At 53.0% G+C, this 21,570-nt stretch overlaps 11 protein-coding genes across 11 annotated transcripts; 6 read left to right on the top strand and 5 right to left on the bottom strand.

Moving 5' to 3' along the window:
• Positions 1-140: 140 nt before the first annotated feature.
• On the top strand, positions 141-2,031 carry N7532_000285 (translation initiation factor eIF2B subunit beta; the record flags this gene model as incomplete). The annotated part of the gene is made up of 5 exons (XM_056612789.1): positions 141-396; positions 521-638; positions 712-1,001; positions 1,071-1,899; positions 1,959-2,031. 5 exons carry the CDS (start codon positions 141-143, stop codon positions 2,029-2,031), a joined length of 1,566 nt encoding a protein of 521 aa, XP_056480013.1.
• A 1,097-nt stretch (positions 2,032-3,128) lies between these two features.
• On the bottom strand, positions 3,129-3,705 carry rps23 (40S ribosomal protein uS12; the record flags this gene model as incomplete). Its single annotated transcript, XM_056612788.1, has 2 exons — positions 3,129-3,307; positions 3,447-3,705. 2 exons carry the CDS (start codon positions 3,703-3,705, stop codon positions 3,129-3,131), a joined length of 438 nt encoding a protein of 145 aa, XP_056480012.1.
• Positions 3,706-4,321: 616 nt separating this feature from the next.
• N7532_000283 (DUF5315 domain-containing protein) lies at positions 4,322-5,086 on the top strand (the record flags this gene model as incomplete). Its single annotated transcript, XM_056612787.1, has 1 exon — positions 4,322-5,086. The coding sequence occupies one exon, from the start codon at positions 4,322-4,324 to the stop codon at positions 5,084-5,086; it is 765 nt and encodes a 254-aa protein (XP_056480011.1).
• Positions 5,087-5,643: 557 nt separating this feature from the next.
• N7532_000282 (MICOS complex subunit Mic12 family protein) lies at positions 5,644-6,086 on the bottom strand (the record flags this gene model as incomplete). The annotated part of the gene is made up of 2 exons (XM_056612786.1): positions 5,644-5,997; positions 6,066-6,086. 2 exons carry the CDS (start codon positions 6,084-6,086, stop codon positions 5,644-5,646), a joined length of 375 nt encoding a protein of 124 aa, XP_056480010.1.
• Positions 6,087-6,460: 374 nt separating this feature from the next.
• On the top strand, positions 6,461-7,336 carry N7532_000281 (mitochondrial 54S ribosomal protein bL17m; the record flags this gene model as incomplete). Its single annotated transcript, XM_056612785.1, has 2 exons — positions 6,461-6,676; positions 6,818-7,336. 2 exons carry the CDS (start codon positions 6,461-6,463, stop codon positions 7,334-7,336), a joined length of 735 nt encoding a protein of 244 aa, XP_056480009.1.
• Positions 7,337-8,201: 865 nt separating this feature from the next.
• N7532_000280 (putative R3H domain protein) lies at positions 8,202-10,659 on the bottom strand (the record flags this gene model as incomplete). Its single annotated transcript, XM_056612784.1, has 3 exons — positions 8,202-9,612; positions 9,662-9,802; positions 9,863-10,659. The coding sequence occupies 3 exons, from the start codon at positions 10,657-10,659 to the stop codon at positions 8,202-8,204; spliced, it is 2,349 nt and encodes a 782-aa protein (XP_056480008.1).
• An 892-nt stretch (positions 10,660-11,551) lies between these two features.
• N7532_000279 (uncharacterized protein) lies at positions 11,552-12,566 on the top strand (the record flags this gene model as incomplete). Its single annotated transcript, XM_056612783.1, has 3 exons — positions 11,552-11,591; positions 11,642-11,825; positions 11,900-12,566. 3 exons carry the CDS (start codon positions 11,552-11,554, stop codon positions 12,564-12,566), a joined length of 891 nt encoding a protein of 296 aa, XP_056480007.1.
• A 322-nt stretch (positions 12,567-12,888) lies between these two features.
• Positions 12,889-13,452, bottom strand: N7532_000278 (CCDC12/cwf18 family protein; the record flags this gene model as incomplete). Its single annotated transcript, XM_056612782.1, has 1 exon — positions 12,889-13,452. The coding sequence occupies one exon, from the start codon at positions 13,450-13,452 to the stop codon at positions 12,889-12,891; it is 564 nt and encodes a 187-aa protein (XP_056480006.1).
• A 324-nt stretch (positions 13,453-13,776) lies between these two features.
• On the top strand, positions 13,777-16,191 carry N7532_000277 (pentatricopeptide repeat protein; the record flags this gene model as incomplete). The annotated part of the gene is made up of 1 exon (XM_056612781.1): positions 13,777-16,191. The coding sequence occupies one exon, from the start codon at positions 13,777-13,779 to the stop codon at positions 16,189-16,191; it is 2,415 nt and encodes an 804-aa protein (XP_056480005.1).
• A 782-nt stretch (positions 16,192-16,973) lies between these two features.
• On the top strand, positions 16,974-18,595 carry N7532_000276 (putative transcription initiation factor TFIID subunit 13; the record flags this gene model as incomplete). The annotated part of the gene is made up of 2 exons (XM_056612780.1): positions 16,974-18,078; positions 18,144-18,595. 2 exons carry the CDS (start codon positions 16,974-16,976, stop codon positions 18,593-18,595), a joined length of 1,557 nt encoding a protein of 518 aa, XP_056480004.1.
• A 1,004-nt stretch (positions 18,596-19,599) lies between these two features.
• Positions 19,600-21,496, bottom strand: N7532_000275 (GMC family oxidoreductase; the record flags this gene model as incomplete). The annotated part of the gene is made up of 3 exons (XM_056612779.1): positions 19,600-20,549; positions 20,609-21,325; positions 21,466-21,496. The coding sequence occupies 3 exons, from the start codon at positions 21,494-21,496 to the stop codon at positions 19,600-19,602; spliced, it is 1,698 nt and encodes a 565-aa protein (XP_056480003.1).
• Between the last annotated feature and the right edge of the window lie 74 nt (positions 21,497-21,570).

Genomic DNA, 21,570 nt, shown 5'->3' with positions numbered 1-21,570 from the left:
AAGATCTAGAGAGATGATCGTGAGCTCGTCGTCACCACTTGCGGGGGTCCATGAGTGAGTCGCAGGGAGTCTCAAGGGGAGGGGGGCATCGCAAGGAGGCAGGAGGTAGGGTAAGCTGGGGTGCGAGTCGACCGACCTCGATGCGCCAGTCACCCGTGCCTCGGAACTACTTCCGCAACTCCAGTCCGAATTCTACCGCGGGTGAGGGGCGACTGCAGCAGATCCCCAAGCAAAGACAGGCGAAACAGCAATCTGGAAAATCGGCAATCCAAACGGGCGACGAGGACGAGAAGTTGCGAAGTGTGGGGAAGCGGACAAAGAACCAACGGCAGAAAATCGGTTTCTTTGCCCACTTTGGCTCGCCGACCTCGACTTCGCATTGTTGCGCAGACAAAGGTGAGTCCCCAATTCCAGCGACAGAAAGACAGACAGATAAGGAGAAAGCACTTGTTGCTGGTCCTCTGCACTCGCCTACTTCGCACTTTCACCCCTTCACGAACCGCGCTCACATTTCATCCAGACTCTACAACCTCATCCCACATGCCGTCGACGTCGCCGGCCCTGACGCCGGGCCTGTCGTCTTTTTTGAAGTCCCTCAAGGCCAACCCGATTGACACTTCGATCGAGAACCTAATATCGTATGTCCTTTGGACCAGCTCTGCTCGTTGCGCCTTTCTCGAACCCCTCCATGCTAATATGACTCACGGTCAGACTGCTCAAGCGCCGCCAGATCTGCCATTCTCGATCATGCGCCACTGCAACCGCCTATCTCCTCCGCAGTGTGGTCTCCCTATGCCGTACATCAGAGTCCGTGAGGCTCATTGAGCGGGTGCAGAGCGTGGGCCGCCGTCTGGTGGCCGCGCAGCCGCGCGAGATGGTGGTGGGAAACATTGTGCGACGAGTCCTCGGCCTTATTCGCGATGAAGCTGAGGACGACCGCGAGGCCGAGTTCGCACTCAGTGAATCTGAGAGCCAGCCCCAGACCCCGCGGGCCTTCGATGGTGCGTTTCAGCTGCCAGAGCTGCTGCCACAACTTGTTCTTTTCTCATAAACTAACCCAGTCTGAATAGATGCATCCCTGCCCTTGGACCGCGATTCGCCTCTCCTGGGCTCCGAGCGCTCGTCTCGTCCTCCTCTCACTTCCATGTTCAGCCTTCTTTCTCACCCCGAACCCGAAAATTCCCTGCCGAGCACACCGGGCTCTCAGTCACCGAATGGTCATCTGAATGGCCCCTCGAAAGACCTCCGCGCTGAGGTGCTGGAGGGTATCAACGAGATTATCGATGAGCTGGGCCAGGTCGACGAGCAAATCTCTAACTACGCGCTGGAGCACATCCACTCCAACGAGATCATCCTCACTCACACCTCGTCCACGACCGTGCAAAAGTTCCTGCTGCGAGCTGCGACCAAGCGCAAGTTCACTGTCATTCATGCCGAGTCATATCCCAACAACCACGAGGTCACACATGCCACTGTCAGTGGCAACCGATCCAGTGACGACGAGAACCTCAGCTTCGAGTCCTTCCAGAAACCGTTGATCGCCCTCGGCATCACTGTCATTCTCATCCCCGACTCCGCCGTCTTTGCCCTCATGTCCCGTGTCAACAAGGTCATTCTGGGCACGCACTCCGTTCTCGCGAACGGTGGTCTTATTGCTGCAGCCGGTACCCGCGTCATTGCCCGTGCTGCCAAGGTTCACCAGACTCCTGTCGTTGTTGTTAGCGGTGTCTACAAGCTTAGCCCTGTTTATCCGTTCGACTTCGACTCGCTTATTGAATACGGTGATGCCAGCAAGGTCCTTCCTTATGAAGATGGTGACCTGGTCGAGAAGATCGATGTTCAGAACCCGCTCTACGACTATGTTCCCGCGGAGCTGGTCGATCTCTACATCACCAACCTGTACGTCCTTACCATTTTCACTCCTCTTTTTTCTTTCCGTTACTAACTCGACTCTACAGAGGCGGTCATGCCCCATCATATCTCTACAGGATTGTGTCTGACCATTACCGGAAGGAGGACATCAGCTTCTAGGCGGAGACTGGGGGGATCCACTAACCAGTAATGGGACAAAGCACATTATATGAGCGTCAATGTGGAACGATATCCGAGGAATGATATGCGACGATCGTAACGTGGGAGTCTTTATTGTTGGTTTCTCTATGCACAGCTGCGGAGAATCTATGGAGGAAAGGTCATTAGGGCAGCAATGATGAATCCATCTAGGGTTGTGCATTAAAGTAGATTTTCTATTATGCGATGTAGTTCAGATTCCTGTTATGACATGATCGCGGGAAGATAATCTCATCTTAGTAGTGTACTAATATGAAGTCTCGAGATATTTGCGCATTCGTTTTGATTCACAGTCAAATTTCTTGAATTTTGTATCAAACTGCACAATATTGTGGTGCTTGAGTGTATATATAATGTATGCACCGCGGTGCTTATGAAGTGCCAGAACACTACAATTGATGCACTTTGTACCTGGGGTATATACCGAGGTCTGAGATATATATCCTGGACCACCATTGAAGACATCATGTGATCCTTTGACAACACCATATCATCGCGCTTTGATCTAATGTCCACACACATTGCTGATTGTTTTAAACCACACGCTTAATGCATATATCACGTCCTTTAGGGCTCGAAGATTACACTGTATAATTGTGTACATTATGTTGTACTCAATGTGAATCACATCACGCTTGAGCTCATTCCACGTGGAGACTAATTAGAGCACTAAGATGAACCCACTCTTGAAACAATATGTAGCACCCATACAAAAGGGCTAATTCCTGGAAGCATACGCCTTCAAACCAGCATATGATAGATTGACTGCTGCTATTACGTTGGGATATACAGGATACAACCCCCAGGCATACCCCTCCTCAGCTCAGCCGAGTGGTACGATCATGATAGATAATTGGAAAGTCGTAGCGCCAAGTTTTTGGAATTGTATCAAATCGTGGTTAATTCACATCAAACCAGACCAAAGCCCGCCAAGGGTGGGTTTTATTCCCAAAAGAACTCATGAAATCCAGGCGCTGACATGGCGGGCTTTTCTGTCCGGCACCGATCCAACTGCCATCACCAACACCCCTGCATTTTGATTTTGCAATTGCACTCCCTTAGGAGCGGGGCTTCTCCTTCTTCTCCTTCCACAGAGCGAGCAGACCGACACCGGAAACCTTGACGACCTTGAAACGGACACCGGGAATATCACCCTTGGCCTTGCCCTTACGACCGAAACCGGCCAGGAGAACCTCGTCGTTCTCGTCGATGAAGTTCAGACAACCGTCGTTGGGGACTGGAGGAAATATATGTTAGGGCGTTGCTAAGTTTTTAAAGGTGCTGTGCCGTGCCGTATGCCGTATATCTCCCGATGAGTTGGACTCGTAGAGATTCGACGTGCGACACGGTCGTAGTGGTTCATGGGAAGAACGTACCGAAAGCAGCGACCTTCTTGCCGTTCTTGATAAGCTGGACCTTGACACACTTGCGAATGGCGGAGTTGGGCTGCTTGGCCTCAACACCGACCTTCTCAAGGACGATACCCTTGGCGTGGGAAGCACCACCGAAGGGGGAGGACTTGTAGGCGGTACCGAGAAGGCGCTTCTTGAAGTGCAGGTCGGCCCAACGCTGCTCCTTGCGGTTGGCCTGGAGCTTGCGAGCGGCGTTAAGACCACGAGGCTTTCCCTTACCCATGTTGGCGGATTATAACGGACGTCTAGACAGCAAACTGCGTTAGTCTTGATTTTTTTAATTTTGTGATGTATGCGCTCGTAACAATCGACTGGAAATCGGTGGGTTTCGAGACTGGTGGTGGGTGGTTCGATGGTGGGAGCGCGATCTGGAATTTTTGTGCGTGCAGTCGGGATCGTTGGACGGTGGACGGTGCAGTCGAATTTCTCCCAGGTACACACGCAAAAGAAATTCCAGAGGCTTTCTCCGACCACGTAGAGGGTTGGTCGAGTACGTACCGACTGAAAATGGGTGTTGTCGCCGAAGGGGCTTTGGTCGATGGGTGTCGAAAAGTCGAAGGGTTCGGTTGGTCCTTGAACGCCGGCGCACTCGCTTGCTTGGGACACTTTCTCCCGTGACTTTGTGCGCTTGCCCTAAGCGAGTCACGGGACCGTCGGAGCCCCCACCCGGTCCGCTTATGTCATCTAGACTGATAAGTCGCCGATAAGGACTTGTTGTTATCGGGCGGGCTTGGCATTTGGCAGCCGACGTTAGTCTGGAGCTTCTCAAGGTTCATACAATTGTTCTGGGATCTTTAATCAATCTTGGGAAATTTGGGAGGTAACACCGACAAGCACCGATGGAGCCACTTTCGAGGAAGCCAACCAACTCGCAGCGGCTACCGCCACCAGCTCTATTCCAGGGCCCTCCATCCCATAATGCTTCCAACGTCTCTCTTTCCATCCCACCAGCCAACCCTGCACTTGCGACACCCTCTGGTAACCAACCTCCACCGCTGCATCGCAGCCGATCACCCGGTGATAGAGAAGGCGGAAACCGCGGTTTACTCTCCCCGTTCATTACCCGACGGCCATCCAAAAACGATGTCGACAGATCTGACGCCATCTGGCAAGAGATGCAAAGCGCCTTGTCCGAGGTAGAGCTGAGCGCTGTAACAAGCGAGCACGTCTTCGGCGAGAAGCACGCCGAGGCTCTGAAGGACTTGCGCACAAAACAATTGAATCTCGCTCAAGCCTGGGCGCGCAGCGAGGCAGATGACGAAGTTGTGGATTCTAGTCGCAATACTGCAGACGGGGAGAGTGTTCAGCGTCAAGGATCAGCTGAAGCTGCAACAAAGGAAGAGGCAGCAGAGCCTGTGCCTGGACGAGATCGTGTATCACATCGCACGTTGGATGAGGAAACGGAGAAGGATATTATTCTTGCGCGGAAGCGCCGCGATGCAAATGATCGGTACTTTGATCGGGTGAATCAGGGTGTGTTGGATGTGGTTGCGAAACTTGAAGAGGTCTCGCAGGCCATGCGCACGGTTGAGCGCGAGAGCAAGGATATCTGGAGTGATTCGGATAGCGTGATTAGTGCGCCGCCGTCTACGAGTGCTGGGTGATCTGCCGAAGCATCAGCCTTAAAATCGAACGCCCTTGGCGTCATCATCCATGGATGTGCTCGATAACGTGCTGGAGTAAGATCCATGCTCAATAGCATTTCCGTCTCCATCTCGACATCTGCAGCTTCTGGGCGAGGGGACAACGAAGCCTGTTTTACGCCACCAATCTGAGGGCCCCCCTCCTCCCCCCCGCGGGCCCCTTATATCGCCCTATCTCAACCTACCTTGCGATAGACACATTTGATGGCATTGGTTAGCACCAAATGTTCTGTCCATAATGCCGTTACGACTCGCGCTGGACGCCTCTACATGCAAACCTTGGCTGTATCATCACAGTCACACTAATTCCTATATATATCAGAATCAAGAGTGTAGCAAGAAACATCATCACATATGCATTCAGAGAATAACTATAATACAACGCCTGGGTATCAAAACTCCACTGGTGAACCCGCAAACAAGCCCATAATATACATAACAAGAAAGATCTCCAGTCCGAAGCAGGGTCGAGCCCCAACATCACAATGTGACTTGGATATTCAGGAGCAGTCTCAGAACTACTCCTTCTTCACGTACTGCGAAACCCTCTTCCACGCCTCAACCGAGGCATCTCGCACATCCTCCCACGTACTCTCTTGTGCCTTGCGAGCCAGCTTCTGAACCTCCGTGTTCCACCGGTGCTTGAGAACTCCCTTAATGGTGACAGGTTCATCCTGGTGCGTCAGCCGCTCCGAGAGTGGACGTCGAGTTTCCTCGGGCAAATTGCGACGGTCGTAGGCGCCAAGAGAGGAGGTGAGCCAGTTGATTTGGTCCACTTGGTCGCGGATCTGCCGTCGCTGTTCGAGGCGGTTGGTGCGGTGGATTGTGATGGTGATGTAGAGGGCTGAAGTAGTGAGGGCGAAGCCACTCATCTGTTTCACCAGGAAGGTTAGACTTTTGGCCCTGGGGTGAGGCGTGTTTTTGCTGGATGGAGACGTACAAAGCCCGTGAAGAAGCCCATTGAGGTGGTTGGCGGTGTTTGGACTCGGATGGATCGGGAACAGAGGCAGTCGATGAACCACCGTAGTGCTCGGGTTGTAAAAGTAGCCCTGCGCAATTCACAGACTCACAAGTCCGCTCGAATCCCGCGTGGCCGCGATGTTGCAAGATCGAAAGGCCCTCGCGGGTGAAGGCGGGCGAAGGCGGTGGCAGCTCTCCGATTGGCCGGCCGGCTCACTCGAATCTTTTGAACTTCGCGTTGACGAAGTCCATCCTTGCGATCCTCCCGTCCTGCTCGCTTCTATCGGGGACTGACCATCGCTTGGTGTTTTTATCTGACCTGTCGACCCGCTCAATTCATTTGTCTTTTTTCCCGCCTTCCACCTCCTTCTCACCATGGCCGGCGGCGGAGGAAAATACCGGCACCTGGGCCGCAAGTCCTCGCATCGCCAGGCACTGCTGCGCAACCTGGTTACCTCGCTCTTCGAGAACGAATCGATCACCACAACATGGCACAAGGCTAAAGAGGCTCAGCGGTTGGCCGATAAGTTGATTACCCTGGGCAAGAAGAACTCCGAAGCCAGTCGGAGACGGGCTCTGGAGATTTTCTATGTACGTCCATAATTCTCTGGGGCATCCATTTGATACATTCTGCAATTGGGCGAATCTTCTTTTGTCGGATGTATCTCTTTGGCCTCTCAAATGCCCCAACGCCCCTATTAGAGCGTCACGACTAACAGCTGATCCTGACAGAAACCACACTCCATCATCCCCAAACTTTTCGGTCCCCTCCGCGAACGCTACGCCGACCGACCCGGCGGCTACACCCGCGTGCTGCGCATCGAGCCCAAGCAAAAATATGAATACTACTCCGCACCAAAGGGCGACAAGAACGCCGTCCCCGAACGCAAGCCGCACGACCAGGCCCCCTCCGCCATCCTGGAACTGGTCGATGGACCCAAGGACATGCGCTTCGCCATGACAGCGCGCACTGTTGCGCGTCAACGAGAGTTCCTCGGTAACGGCCTGAACGAGCTGACTGAGCTCAACGTGCGAAAGGTGACCCGGTTCCGAAAGGGCGGTCTTGAAGCCCTGGAGGAGGCGGTCCGCAACCTTAAGATTGGCAAGGATGAGGGTGTCAAAGAAGCGCTCACGGACTCCGAGGCTAAGGCTGCTGAGGAGGAGGCCTCTCAGAGTGTGGAGGAGGAGGCTAAGAGGTCTGAGGAGCAGGCGGCTCGTCTGACGAAGAGGCTGGAGGCTTTGAAGCGGTAAATGTCAGCTGCTGAACGCATGGTATTGCACTAGCTACCTATCCATGAATGGAAAGATACTACGGCTATAATGCTGCATGTATGCGGTCTTCGCTCGTCCTGGTTGTCTGGTTGGTGGATGCCTGGCTGTCAATTTCTATATATTCTTACCCTGTTTTCATAGGAGTTTTTGCTGTTTTCTTTCGCATCTTGTTCTGTTGCGTCTGCGCTCATGTGACATAGCCTGTGTACAGTATAAAGTATTCGATACCTTTTTCCCGGGATTGGTCGTTACCTTCAATTGTATATTTTTTTGGTGCTTGGGCAAACATGGGAACTATGCAGAGTATATAATGGTATGAAACCACTATATATCACATGTGGTATGACGATCCTCCGCCATGGCCACTCACATACACTTGTGACGCGTGATTAGTTTGTTTTCCCACGAGGGTCACTTCTTAAGTGTTCACCGAATCAGTGTCAACATTACCCATGAGCGATTTCCAAAGTTACGAGAGGTTACTCGGCAAATGAACCCCTTCCAAACACGAGAACGTCAATCTACTAAAGCTTCCCTAGCGCTACTGTCTTACCTTGTAATTTTTGAGGTGCTACGATACCAGTCATAGACAACAGTTTGAAATTCCGTCCAAGGTATTGATATGACATCAAACATTGAGTATGCATTCATGGCCGGCGATACACTCCAGACGCCGCTCACCATAACTAATCCTAACTGTACAAGCCATCGAGTCGACACGCAACACGAATACATGCCTACTCCGGAACACTGGTCGAAGGCCCGTACCATACACCGCCATGCTGAGAAAAATGCTGGGTGGGACACGGATTAGAAAAAGATTTCATGAGTGGATGGATATGTCTCAATTGGCCTTCGAAGGGGCGCCTCCACCAGTGACGACCAGGGGCCCGTTTCTGGCCCCAGCGATGCCACTGGGTTGGTAGGGTGATCCATTTGGACCACTCAGGTCAAATTTGGAGGGCACTTTGGAGGGTGGTGGTTTCGGGGGAAGATGGGATGGTGTGCCCCATTTGGCGATTGAATCGCGAGAGCTCACGCTTACTCTGCGGGTTGAACTGATTGGCGAGTGCTCTTGCCCTCGCATTTGGATTGGCTCTGGGTAACCGGTCCATTGGGGTTGGTTTTGGAAGTTTGGTTGCACATTGCCGTAGGGCATGGGCTGAGTACCTCGGCTTGGGTGCCGCGATAAGGGTGCACCGCCTGGAATGAAGGCCCGTGTCTGGGGGTTGAAGTGGGACCTGCCGTAGCCTACTGGCATCCCCGGTCCGCCGGCGCCATTTTGAAAGGCTGGGTTGAAATGCTGCCCTGGGAACTGAGCGTAGGTATTGGCTGCCATGTTGGGTGGCATTGACTGTTGCTGAGGATAATTTGGCCAATGAACAGGGGGCTGATTACGCTGTTGCGGAGATTGATGGTAGTTCCCGGTGTATGGAGCAGGATTCCAGCTGGCAGGTTGCGGGTACTGCGGAGGATGGGGCATTGCATAGTTGTTCGTTGCCGGCGAAGAATTGTTCTGGGACTGTTGGTTCATCATTCCGGGGGGATTCATCGATGCATATCCAGAATACGGCGATTGCTGCGGCATAGTTCCCCCCGCCCACGAGCCATTACTAGGCATCTGTGATGATACAGCCATTGGATACTGCGGCACGCTGTTCATGTTCATCTGCCCTGGGTGCATGCTGTTGTTCGGGCCGGGTGCCACGTACGCGCCAGAAGGAGGCTGTACACCCGGTCCAACCAGATAAGGAACGGCTTGGTTGGCAGAATACCCGTCACCCATGGTGCCATTGTATGGAATTGATCCGTTGGGGTACTGGGTACTCGGATAATAAGCATTGAACTGCGAACGAGCCTCGAAGCCATCGTCTTGAGGATTCCGATTCCTGTTGTTCTTCTTGCGCCCAGTTGTGGAGCTAGATCGTGACATATTGGGGTTCGAATCACCAGCGTCGGACTTGGCACCCTCAGGGAAATCACGGAAAATTCGTGCGCGAGCTTCTTCGTATTTGGCTTCTCGCTCCTTCAAAGTCGGTCGATCCTTTGCGCTCGTAGTAGAACCGGCACGGTCGTCTCCCTGGCCACTGTCACCTGCTTCTGATGTTGCCTTCGATGGCGCGGACGAGCTGGCTGCAACACTGCCCTCAGTGGAAGGGCGGTCTCCATCTGTTCGGCGCATGATCTTCATAGCTGGAACCACTGGGGGTTGGGTGTCATTGTTGGCGGCGTGGATGGCAGAGATGGGGGTAGGCCTAAGAAGAGTTAGCACTGTTTGGATTGATGAAGCAGCCATGAGCTCACAGTCTGCAAAACGGTGTTCGATGAAGCCGAACGGACGTCACATTATTGTCCACAAAGTGCGTCAGATGATAATAGTCCCCAAGTTTATGAGCAAGAAGGCGACCGAATGCATGTGTAGGAGGCAGCTCCAAAGATTGTTCGCTAGATGAATCTCGTTAGCCTCGAGGCAACAGACAACGTTTACCCATTATGATCACTTACTTGGATTCCTTGATGAACACGCGGATTTTCTCCTCCAGTTGAAGCGTTAAAAGTCGGTCCCTGGGATTCCTCATGGCCTCCAACAGTTTCTCATCAGGCTCCAAGGGAAAGCCATGCAGGCTCGAGCCATCCGCCAGCACCCCCGGGGAAGCAGGGACGACGAAATTATTCGCAACAGAGTCTGGAGGAATCCCTACCGCACCTCTCTGACCACCGTTATTGAAAAGAGGACCAGGCGCCGCGAGAATGCCGCGGGGACGGATCACATTGCCATCGCGGTATTGATCTCTAAACCCACGTCCTCCGGCCTCGGATCCAGTTACCGAATTCGGGGCACCAGAGGCAGGCCCCGAGAGTGATTCGTCCTCGTCGTTCGCCTGTACACTAGCACTATCGTCGGGTCGGACCGAGTCCTTCTCGTCCATTGCAAAGGTAGTGACAGATGCCAGGCTCTTGGAATCGAAGTTCGTCATTTTCGTAGACGAATTCGAAAGGTGGGTGCGATCATCGTCGAATGAGTTCTCACGTTTCAACAAGCCACTGTCCTGTCCATCCAGCGAAGAGCCAGACCCTACCCGCTTTTTCTGTAGGGTGATGTCGATATCCTGGACTGCTCGGCCGAGATCATCAATGCTAGGCTCACTCGGCGTGCCCTCCTGGGTGATGATGTGTGTGTGGTGGGGATGGGGTAAAGAAGCATCGGCATGGTGATTTTGGGACTTCGCTGCGATTGCTGACTGAGGATCGTTGTTCACGTTGTAAGCCGGAGACGACTGAGACTCATGGAGATCGGCCATAGCGGCAATCTGATATGATGGTAAGGAATTCTGAGGCGGAGGTTGCGGTATGCTGTTCAGATGGGAGGAACGTACTGTCCCAAGAGTGAAATGCCCGTCTTCTGCGGTTAAGCTCTGGGGTGCTGCCATATCAGCTTACACCCGGCGGAATGTTGAGCTGACTGAAATATGGGGCAGAGAAGTCACAGAGAGAGAACCGAGACGTCGAATAACCGAGCAGGCAGCAGTTTCGATTCAGACGGAGCCTGGAGATTGAATGGAAAAGAGGTCGTTGGTGTATCCCGCTTCACACAAGGTCAAAAAGAAAGACATATCTCTGGTGAAGGTCCGGCGCCATAAGGAAAGCTGGTGTGAATCTGCGTTAACTCCAATGCCAAAGTAAGCGCTCCGCGTCGAGCAGAGGGTGACCGAGTGGCGCAGGCCTCTGCTGGAGCGCGATCTGGGGAAGAAGCGGGTCTTACACGATGTCAAAGCTGGCTCATGATCAGGGAGAGAGACCTCGAATTGAGATGGGAAGGAAAGTCCGGTTGGGGCCGGAAGGAAGACTGGACACACGCCGCGAGAGATACCGGTCACGATAACGCTCGAAACCGGTGTCGACGAGGCGCAAATGGATTCTGCGAGGGAAAGAGCGTTGGAAGTCGGAATTCTTATTCTTTCACGCCTAAAGGTTCGTGGGCCGTTTTGCCGCGCCTGACCGCCTTTACCGCGCGCCTAATTTCGCATGAGAACAGGCGCGGGGAGACAGTCCAGTCGACCTTTTTACTCCGACGATCCCTTACGCTCGATAACGCGGTTTCGGTGTGTGCGGTTCAGTCTCGGTGCTCAGGCTCCTGAGACTTTGGGAAATTCCAATTTCGGTGACCTCTTTGATCTCGACTGGAGGCCCGTTATGAATCGATATCGAAATGCTCCGGGCATGCGAGGCCCCAGTAAAGCCTCTGCGACGACGCAATGCCAAAAATGCTTGCAACGAGATAAGTTACCCCCCAGATTCATCTGATAAACTATATGCTGACATGCTCTGCACGGCACTACAGCTATGAATGCAAGAGCACCCCGCAAGAGCGCCCATACAAGCCGCGGCCGTCGCGGACTCAGCAGTTTTTGAATCCGCGACTGATGCCCAAGCTCTCAACGGAGAACCCCAATATTACACTTCAAACGTAAGACTATTACACTGCCGCTACGATCTCATGCGCGCTCCCAGCGTCAAACAGTAGACTAATTCGAATCACAGTGACGGCGTCGCAGACGGGATATTGGCGAAGCGGGAGGAAGAGCGCGGCCGCAACAGAGATTCCGATAGAGAAGATGGGCCAGGCGGCCACGGTTACTCGCCGAAAAGGGCACGGTCTGCATCGACAGACTCAGTTAATTCGATCTCAACTATTTCCACCAATCGATCCCGTTCACGTTCGCCTGATCGTCGAAGCAAGCGCGATGGAGGCGACGAAGGCCGACGGACTAGCTCGGTTTCCCGGTCTCCTTCCAGAACTCGCAAGAGAAGATACAGTGACTCTGCTGAAAGCTACGCTTCCTACTCATCTGGGGCGAGAAACCGTTCTCGATCCCGAGAATGGACAGAGGATCGAAACATTCGCCGACGACGCCGGGAGAGCAGCCCGGCGCAACGTGGAAGAAATCGTGATTCAGAGCGACCGAACTCTCGACGAGACCGACGCAGTACTAGTGTTGACAAGTCTCGCGTCGCCAAGGAACGCCGGTCAATGACTCCAGAAGGCGCGCGGGACCGCGATGCTCGACGCTCCTACCGAGTTCGAGACAGACCGCAAGGACGAAGCACACAAGACCCCAAGGCGCGGCTGGACCCGCCTCGTGAGCGAAGCTTGAGTCCCTTCAGCAAGCGCCTCGCCTTGACGCAGTCCATGAATATGGGACGCTAAAAAAGGCGAGTTACGACAATCGGTGTTATGAGGTTGGTCATTTGGGAAGGTTTTCAATCGGCGCAAAATTTGTTCATTCTGAACACATACTGCCTTTTTTCATGTTCTGGATTGGGACAACTGTATTAATAGCAATGGCATATCCTTAAATACCAATGCGCAAACCGTTTTCAACGCCGCTTTTGATGTTCGCAAAATGCTCAGACACCCCTAGCCATAACAATAACAGAAGAAACGGAGCTTAGATAGACATGAAAATGTAGAAAAGAAAGTACAGGAGGAGTCAACCTGTGCTCGTAGTCCTGCAATTTAGGGTATCACTTCAAATCGTATCATCTTGATCTTGCTCTTGTTCACGCAGATGAATTCCTTCCACCAGAGCTTCACCAGCAATGCCCGCTCCCTCCTCGTGACCGCCATTGGAGCCCGTATTCTTGCGTTGAGCATTCTCAATCCGCTGCCGGACCAGTCGAGCAATTGCATTGTCAGTCCGCACATCCAGAATCTTCTGCTTTTCCTCGAGGTCTCGTCGCAAATCCCAGTTGGGCTTCTTCGGTTGTAACTTGAACAGATCGATGGGCTGATCGACGCCTTCTTCGTCCTCTTGAGCTTGCTGCTTGGCAGATTCCGCGATTTCGGCCGCCTGCGTTTCCACGGTCACCTGGCCTTCTTGCGGGCCTACCTCGAATCCCAGCTTCGGGCCTCGAGTCTCGGCGTCGTAATTGCGACCGGAGAGGTAGGTTGTTGTCACATCCGGAGCGGTATCAGCATCAGCATCGGGCATAGTATTGTCTTCGGGTTGCTTGCGTTTCAGCGCCGCGAGCTTGGCAAGGCGGGCTTTGCGGTCGTTGGACGCCGCATCCAGCGAGGCGTGGTTTGACGACATGTCGATGGGAGATTGATCCGGCCTGGAGTCATTGTCAGGCGGGGAGTGAGAGCTAGAGGGAGAAGACATTATTTCTTACCTGAGTTAGATTGCGAGCCGGAAAAACAACCTTGAAAGAATCCCTAAGTCCTCCGCGACGTGAAAAAGTTAGGTTTGATTTGAAGGTGAGGGTGGACAATCAAATCGGCGGGCGATAAGACGGGGGTGCGCCACAATTTGACACTAGCCACGGCAAAATCGGGTCTCCGCTCGCCGCTCGGTCTCTCTTTTGAATAACCCGCGCGTTCGTTCCCTGGTGTTTTGCATGCGATCGCGGGCTCCTGAATGTCATTGTGTCCGCATCAGTACACCCGGTCCAGGCTTAGCGGGCTGTTGTCGACGCAATGCAGCAGCCCCGGCCGCTGGCACCGGAGTTTGTGCATACCCTGTCCAGGAAACGCAGCTAATGTGTCGACCTCCACTCCGTTCAACCACGATTCTGCCGCGAAAGAAGACCACCTTGCAAATGCGACAATAAAGCTCGACTCGATTGCCAACGGCGATTCGCCCGAGAATGAAATCTCCACGGGAGACCGACAATCGAGGTTGAGCGACGACCCTAGCCATCAAGATGAGACTCTTACGCGCAATTCCAACAGCGCTTCTCGCCAGACGAATTCACGCCCTCGAAGGAATTTCGCCCAGTCAATAAGCAAAACATTTGTCCGCAAGAGATTGAACGCACATGGTAACCCTCACAAGCTCACCCATCATATCACTCGCCGGCTTAATGCCGAACTTCGGACCAACAAGAGATACCTCAACGAGAGATCGCTGGGTCTTGCAATTGCCATTCGGGGAGATAACCTTTACTCACGAGAGCTGGGTCTCCGACAATGGAGGATTGCGTACAAAGAAGTTTATGTGTCCAAGCGTTATGGGCGAGAGATTACGAATAAGAGCTTGATACCAGCGTTAAAGGAAGATGGCACTGAGCTCTTGGAAAAGGCTCGCTCCGACTGCCGCGGCAGCTTTCGAGAGACATGGCATGCCCTGGACCGGCCCACGAAAGCCAGACACTGGCAGCGTTTGGCTTTCTGGATGATGCAACACGACCCCAAGGCTTTGCCAGACTTTTTGCTTGTCACAACGGAAGGCAATGACAAGCCACAATTTACCATTACTTTTGACTGCATTCGGTTCCTGGAAAATTTCTACTATGCAGACTGGTTGCAGGATTGGCGAAGTGGCACTCACACCTACCAGTCGCTAGTTGAATCTTGTCTTCCACCACGAGACTGGCCTATCGTTACCTTGGCGCAAAAGGGTGTTCGGCTGTACGTCCGGCGAGCGGGTCATCAAGCGGTCGTGTCAGCTTTTCGCATTGTAAGGGAGAGAACGAATCAGATGTGCGGAGAAACGGCACTATGCTTCATGTGGCGGTTTACGGAACTGGGAGAGATAGAGCTCGCTCTGAAAGCTCTCGAACTCACTCTACAGCTAAAAGATTTGAAAAAAGATTCGAAAGGAGTGATGCGTCATTGCTGCAAGCTTTTGACATTGGACACTGTCAAAGATGACAAAACCGGGCGCAACTTTCACATTCTCCCACGGCTGCTGAAGCTGGGCATCCAGCCAGACCGCGACATGATGAATGTGGTCCTCGCCAACGCATTCAAAACTGGCGACCCGCGGATCGGTAATGACATGCTGCAATACATGAAAGACCAAGAACACATCTTCGACTCATACACCTATCTCACCCTCCTCCAAGATGCTATTGCGCGCGGGGACAGGGGCCAAGCCGACTCCTTGATCCACGAAGTCGAGACGCAGGAAGACCTTCGCAAAAATCCCTTTCTTGCTAGCAAGATCTTCCATTCACACTACACCTTTTCCGTCAAGCATATGGATGCCGACGCCGACCCCTCAAGGGTCTTCTACAGCATGCTTGACATGTATAATCAACTCTACGACATCAGGCCTCTCAAGGAGCTCACCATTGTCCCTCCACACTACACACCCCGCGAAGGTTCTAAAATCCCACCTGGCCCGGTTGTTCTCTTCCTCATGATTGCCACCTTTTTCCGTTGTCAGAGAGGCCTACCAAGCGTTCAACGCATCTACAGCCGATTCCGCGAGTTTGCGCAGCAGGGACATCCCCTCATTGCCCCTCTGGCAGCAACCGACCACGTCTATAACGAATTCCTCATTGCCCTGCGTGGAGATGCCCGTGGATTGAGGTCATGTGTGCATCTCGTGGAAGATATGCTGAAGCCTTCCAGCTCAGAGGTGAATGGTCAGAAGATCGACCACGCCAAACCATCCATGCGTACTTGGTGTATCCTTCTCAGTGCCTTCCTTTGGAACGGACACCAGCAGGCGGCTACCAAGATTCGCCAAATGATGGACAAGCATAAAGTGAAGTACAATGGGGCGACCTGGAACGTCATCATCAATGGCTACGCCAATCAGCAGGATATCCCGCAGACAGCCAAGGCCATCAAGAAGATGGAAGAAGACGGTTTCGCCATCGACCCTTACACAATGAAAAGTCTACGCTACCTGCGTGACCCCGAGCGCCTCTGGGTAGCTATCGATGAGCTGGACCAGACCATCCCAGAAGCGACGCCTGCGCAGCCGACACAACAGCCCGAGTCTACTCCGAAGGTGGTCGGCAGTAGTGACGAGCAGCAGCAAGAAAGGCTACTTGATGAGGGTCTGGGGAAGTTGGGGACCAAGATGAAACCCAAACTGTGAGATTGGAGATCGGATACCCTTGTTTTTGGTTTTTCCCACTTTGTATCTATATTATTGCATACCATGGCCCCTCAGTTGGGGCCGGAGCAAGCGTTGGTGTTGCGATTTGTGTAAATTGGCTCTTGTGTACTGTACATTGAATCATGAAACTTCCATGCGCTTATTGTCATCGCTTTAATTGAACCGTTCCGTAACACCCCTGGTTTCATGCGAGCAATGGATCTGCCCTTTCTTGTATGTCGTAATAAAACACCGTTCGCGAGCTAAGATTCTCAGCCGCCGAAGAAGATCGAGCACTAGACAGCACAATCAGATGTTATTTACCATTCCTCCTAGTCGGCTTGCAATCAAACAAATTCCCAAACTTACCGCCATTAGAAAGCAGCAAATGCTGACATACGGACTCAGCCGTTCTCCCACGCGAGCGCATTTCCAGAAAATCCCAAATAGTCTGCGATACAATTGTGTCAGTCATATCGCAACTCGAGGCTCTTCTCCTGAGCTCCGTGAATGACAATGAGCTTACCCATTCTGGTTCCGGTCCATGATACCGGGCATTATCGAGTGCGCATAGGTGCTGGTACAGATAATCAATAGGATCACCAGAAGCAGTGACTGGAAGTTGAAGAGGGCGGACTGAGTGAATGCGATCGCGTTAGTGAATGTTGTCATGAACGTATGTAGTCGTGTGTCGCAGCGTAACCTCGACTTCAACGCCAGTTAAATCCTCGCTCTGCTGAGTTTTAACATACCATATTCGGCCACCGTCTTCGTTCATCAAAATGGATCCGAACCAGGAAGCGGAGAGTTACTTAGCTGCCCAGAGGGAAGAGGGCCATCGGTGGATGACCGAGGACTGGCTCAGCCGACCTGTTCTGCCTGTCTCGTCCGCCCAGAGCACCGCCCAGCGCACCGCCCAGCCTCGAGCTTCCGTTGCTCCTTGCGCGGGCCCGATTTCGACAGTCGCTTCGGAAGCGCCAACTCCTCGTCCCGTTCCCGCCGCGAGTCCGAAGCCTCCAGCTGCTGTTCCCGTCGCTGTTCCCGCGGGTCCTCGCTCTCCTGTCGTTGCGGTCGAGAAACCCAAGTCTGTCGCTTCGCCTGCAACTCTCTTCGTCGCCGGTCCGAGTCCCGTTGCTGCTCCGGCTGCATACTACTATCCAGTTCCCACGCCTATTGCTGTTCCAGCAGCATACTTTCCTGGTCCCCGCACTCATACTGCTGCCTCGGCAGTATATAATCCTCGTCCGACTTCTCCTGCTACTTCGGTAGCATATTACGATCGACTAGCGGCTCCCACTGCTACTGCAGCAGCGTCTTCTAGAGTCGCTGCTCCTCCAACACATAGTGTCGCCGGACCGACATTTCGTCAAGTTGCTGCTCCTGCAGCTGGTGAAGCTGCAATTCTTCCAGGTTATCAGATTGGAGCTTTGATCAAATACATCAATACTCCCACACCCCCCGTACCTGCTCCCGAGCCCGCTACCCCGTCTGTGCACACGCCTGCACCTGAATCCTGGCAGCGTATCCCCACCTCAACCGTCGATCCAAGTCTAGCTTCATATTTCCGCGAACATCCCCGCGAAGAAGCTCTTGTCCGGACAGGTGCCTATCGCCTCGGTTTCGTTCCTCCTAAGCCGCGTCCATCAGCCCTCAGAAAAGACCCCGAGGCCGCCGAAAATCCCAACGAGCAATCAACCAAGAACAAGAAGAAGAAAGTCGCCTTCAATAAACGGACCAATTTCAGGGAGTATTTTGATAAGAATCCTATCAGCAACGACCCTTTTAACACCTGGGACGAGGACGTCTATTCGGAACCCGAAAACAAGATGGCGGAACCACGTGCTCGTGTCGCAAGACACAAGGGACAGATGAACTTTCCCACTGAGCGTATGCCATGTCTTCAGTTATCTCTCACTTCTATAAAGAATTTTAGTCACTGACATATTTCCCAGTTCGTCTCCTTCTGCAAGCATACGGTGACCCAGCTCCCCACAGCTCTTTCCCGCAAGAGCCTCTCCCCGAAACAGTTCGTGTACTCGACGAGATTGTCACGGACTTCATCCTCGAATTGTGCCACGGGGCCGCACAAGTCGCACACCACGCCCGCCGACAGAAGATCAAGGTGGATGATTTCCGCTTTGCACTGCGCCGGGACCCGAACAAGCTTGGTCGTGTGCAGGAGTTGCTGCGCATGGAGCGTGAGCTGAAGGAGGCGCGGAAGGCATTTGATCAGAATGATGATCAGGTCGCCAAGGATGCTGGAAAGAAGGGCAAGGGCGCTGCTTCGGATGATGAGCCCACAGATGCTGGAAAGAAGAACAAGGGCAAAGGGAAGCGTGCCGCTCGACGAGAGTCTGATGCCACGGAAGAGTCAGTTCCTAAGAAGCGGAAGACCACCGGTTAATTCGTTCTGCTTTTTTTATTATTTTATTTTAACATATCTTACCGGCGCTAGAGGATCCGGAGACTCTTATGGTTACTTCAACTGGCGTTATGGATGGGAACTTACGAACACAGCATACCCATGGTTTTATATCTTTAACTTCATGTACCAATACAATATTCAATGCTTTATGATTTTGTCTTCTGGCCACGTCCCGTTGCGAGTTCTCTGAGCAAAGCAAGACATTTCAAGTATAGCTGAGCACCATCTACCGGAGGAATTGAGTCTAGAGCGCACGAAGTGCAACATCTGGACCGTTATAACAGCCTGAGCTCACTTTCCCTTTTCGTCTAAGTTGATGTAAGACTTTTAATTGGTGGCTGATCTAACATTGACAAACAAAAAAGCATCAGAAATACGAACAAGTTTCATATCCATGGCACTTGTCGAGGCTTCATCGACTGTATAATATTAGGAGTGGTGATATTAGGTGACTGTTCAGCTGACCGTTCAGGGAGACTTTTTGGCGACTGTTTTGATGACAAATTTCTATAATTCATGCATCAAGTTCGACCGAAAATGGAACGCGAGTTTTGGCCGCTATAACCCTGCGTACTCGGAAACCCCTCCTACTTTGATCCAATTTTGTTTTATACGCTCCTTTGCAAACATCCCATCTCAACAGTACAGGCGTCTATCGTTCCGGGTATGCCTGATCATGGCTTTATCCGATTGGTATGTTCTTCCTCAAACCCTTACTGGCGAGTGACTGGAGTGAATATGGAGTTGGCTCTACTCATTGCTGAGTCTCCTATCTAGGTGCCCCCTGCTAGTGTACGTATAGATCTGACCGTTGAAGGGGAGACTTGAGTGGAAAAATCAAGTACGGATCATAGGGTACCTTAAATTCATGTTATGTATTTATAAGTTATGTTAATTCCGCCAACAGAGGAAGCCGCCCGGCGAGGTATATTTCCCTGACGCATATCTAGCTCGGAATTGACGAGAGTTCCGCATTCATATGTTTACGCCAGGTTATACTCTTTGATCAGCTTCTCGGCGCAGGTGGCACCGGTGACATAAGCCACCGCCTGGACGTGAGCATTGACCAGAACGGGCACAACACCCATATCCGCAATGCGCAGGTTCTCAATGCCAACGACCTTGAAGTCAGGGTCGACAACAGCATCCTCGTCGCCCTTCTTGCCCATTTTCACGGTTCCAGTCATGTGCCAGCTCGACGAGATGTTCTGGCGCCAGTACTCAAGGAGCTCCTCATCGGATTCGCCCGCGGGCATCGCGAGCGCAGCCACGTTATCCTTAGTATACGCCTCGTGCTTGGCCACACGGAACGAGTCGCGCAAAGCCTCGATCGCAAGACGGCGGTCGAAGGGGTGAGCGAGGAACTTGGGGTTGAAAAGTAGCGGCGCGTCGGGGTCCGAAGATTGCAGAGTGACCTCTCCGCGAGTCTGCGCGTTAAACAGGAAGACCAGCAGGCAGGAGTAGTTCAGGGCTTCGACCGGGAAGTCCGGGATGAACCAGTGGACGGGGAAGTGCGTGATCACTTCATAGTGCGGTACGGTCTCCTGGAGGAGATAGCGCTGTTCATCTTCGGGGAGAGCCTTGAACTCGGGTGTCGAGGTCAGCTGCTCGGTCAGCTTGAACCAGCCGATGCCCAGTTCGCAGGCGAATTTGGCCCAGGGTCCGGTGCCGTCTTCTTGCCATTGCTTCTTGGCAGCGTCCATGGCTTCCTGGGAGCCATAGAAGTCTTTTCGATCTGTGCTGCTTGCGGTGCGGGTGCTCACCATCGGCACGAAGCAGTGGTCACGGAGACCCTGGCCGACGGCTGGGACATCTTGCACGACGTTAATGTTATGTTGCTGAAGCTGGGCCGCGGGTCCAATGCCGGAGTGCATCAAAATGCGAGGGTCGTTCAGCGAGCCAGCGGACAGGATGACTTCCTTGCTGGCATAGTCTGTGGATGAACTCGTCAGTATATCTGGACAACGAGCATGGGGATTCTGAGGAACTCACATTTATTTCCGTTGGCTTCAACCCCCACAGCCTTCTTGCCCTCCAGGAGCACACGTTGCACAGGCGAAGCAGTTGTGATGGTCAAGTTGTTCTGCTTGTCATTCTTGACCAGATCCTCTGCCGTTGACCGCAGCCCTTGGTAAGCCGAGTTGATCAACACGGACATACCAATGGGGTTACCAGAATTGTGATCCGGGTTCAAAGGGAACCCAGCCTTCTCAAAAACATCCAGCACATCAGTCAAGTCTCGCTCCCACTCGCGCGCAAAGCCGACATGCAATGGGCCAGCAGAGCCATGATCCTCAGCCTTGGGATCGGCATACTTCTTATCCATGCCTTGCGGAATCTCGCCGTGGAAAGTTTCCAGATCCTTCAGACGTCGCTGAATATCTTTCCAGGCGAACGAATCATCGTCCACAATCCGGGCCCATTCCTGGTAGTCGTCGCGCGCACCGACGCTGTACACGCCAAAGTTGATGGCGCTGGATCCGCCCATGCACCGGCCGCGACTGTAGTCGATTTCGCGGTTATTGCAATCGGCCTGCGGGGTCGTCTTGAAGCCCCAGTTCATGGACTGGTTCATGAAGGTCGTCCATCGCTGCCCGTCCACGCGCAGGTTTCGGTCTTCCTTATTGTCGCCCGCTTCCAATAGCAACACGCTTGGTTTGGCGGGGGAGTTGGCGAGTTGCGCGGCGAGTGTGCTACCCGCCGGACCACCTAGTGGCGCGTCAGCTTCTGAATGGGAATGGGGTATTGACTTTTTGGTTGGAGCCGTGCTGGACCCTCGAGGGGATTCCCCTTGTTTTTCTCATTTTCGAGAACGGGGCTGAAACCTTACAAAAAAGGCTATTACTCACTTCCGACAACAATAAATTCGTAAGTGGACATGGTTGAGAGAGGGATGAGAGGGAACACGAGCACTGTCAGTGGGCAGGGGTCGATCCGGCCTTTTACAGGATTCT

The sequence above is a fragment of the Penicillium argentinense genome (assembly GCF_028826775.1).
Source record: "Penicillium argentinense strain IBT 30761 chromosome Unknown utg000001l_segment0_segment0, whole genome shotgun sequence".
Taxonomy (NCBI): Eukaryota; Fungi; Ascomycota; class Eurotiomycetes; order Eurotiales; family Aspergillaceae; genus Penicillium; species Penicillium argentinense.
Note: the sequence above shows the minus strand (reverse complement) of the source record. Positions and strands in the feature narration are given on the sequence as shown.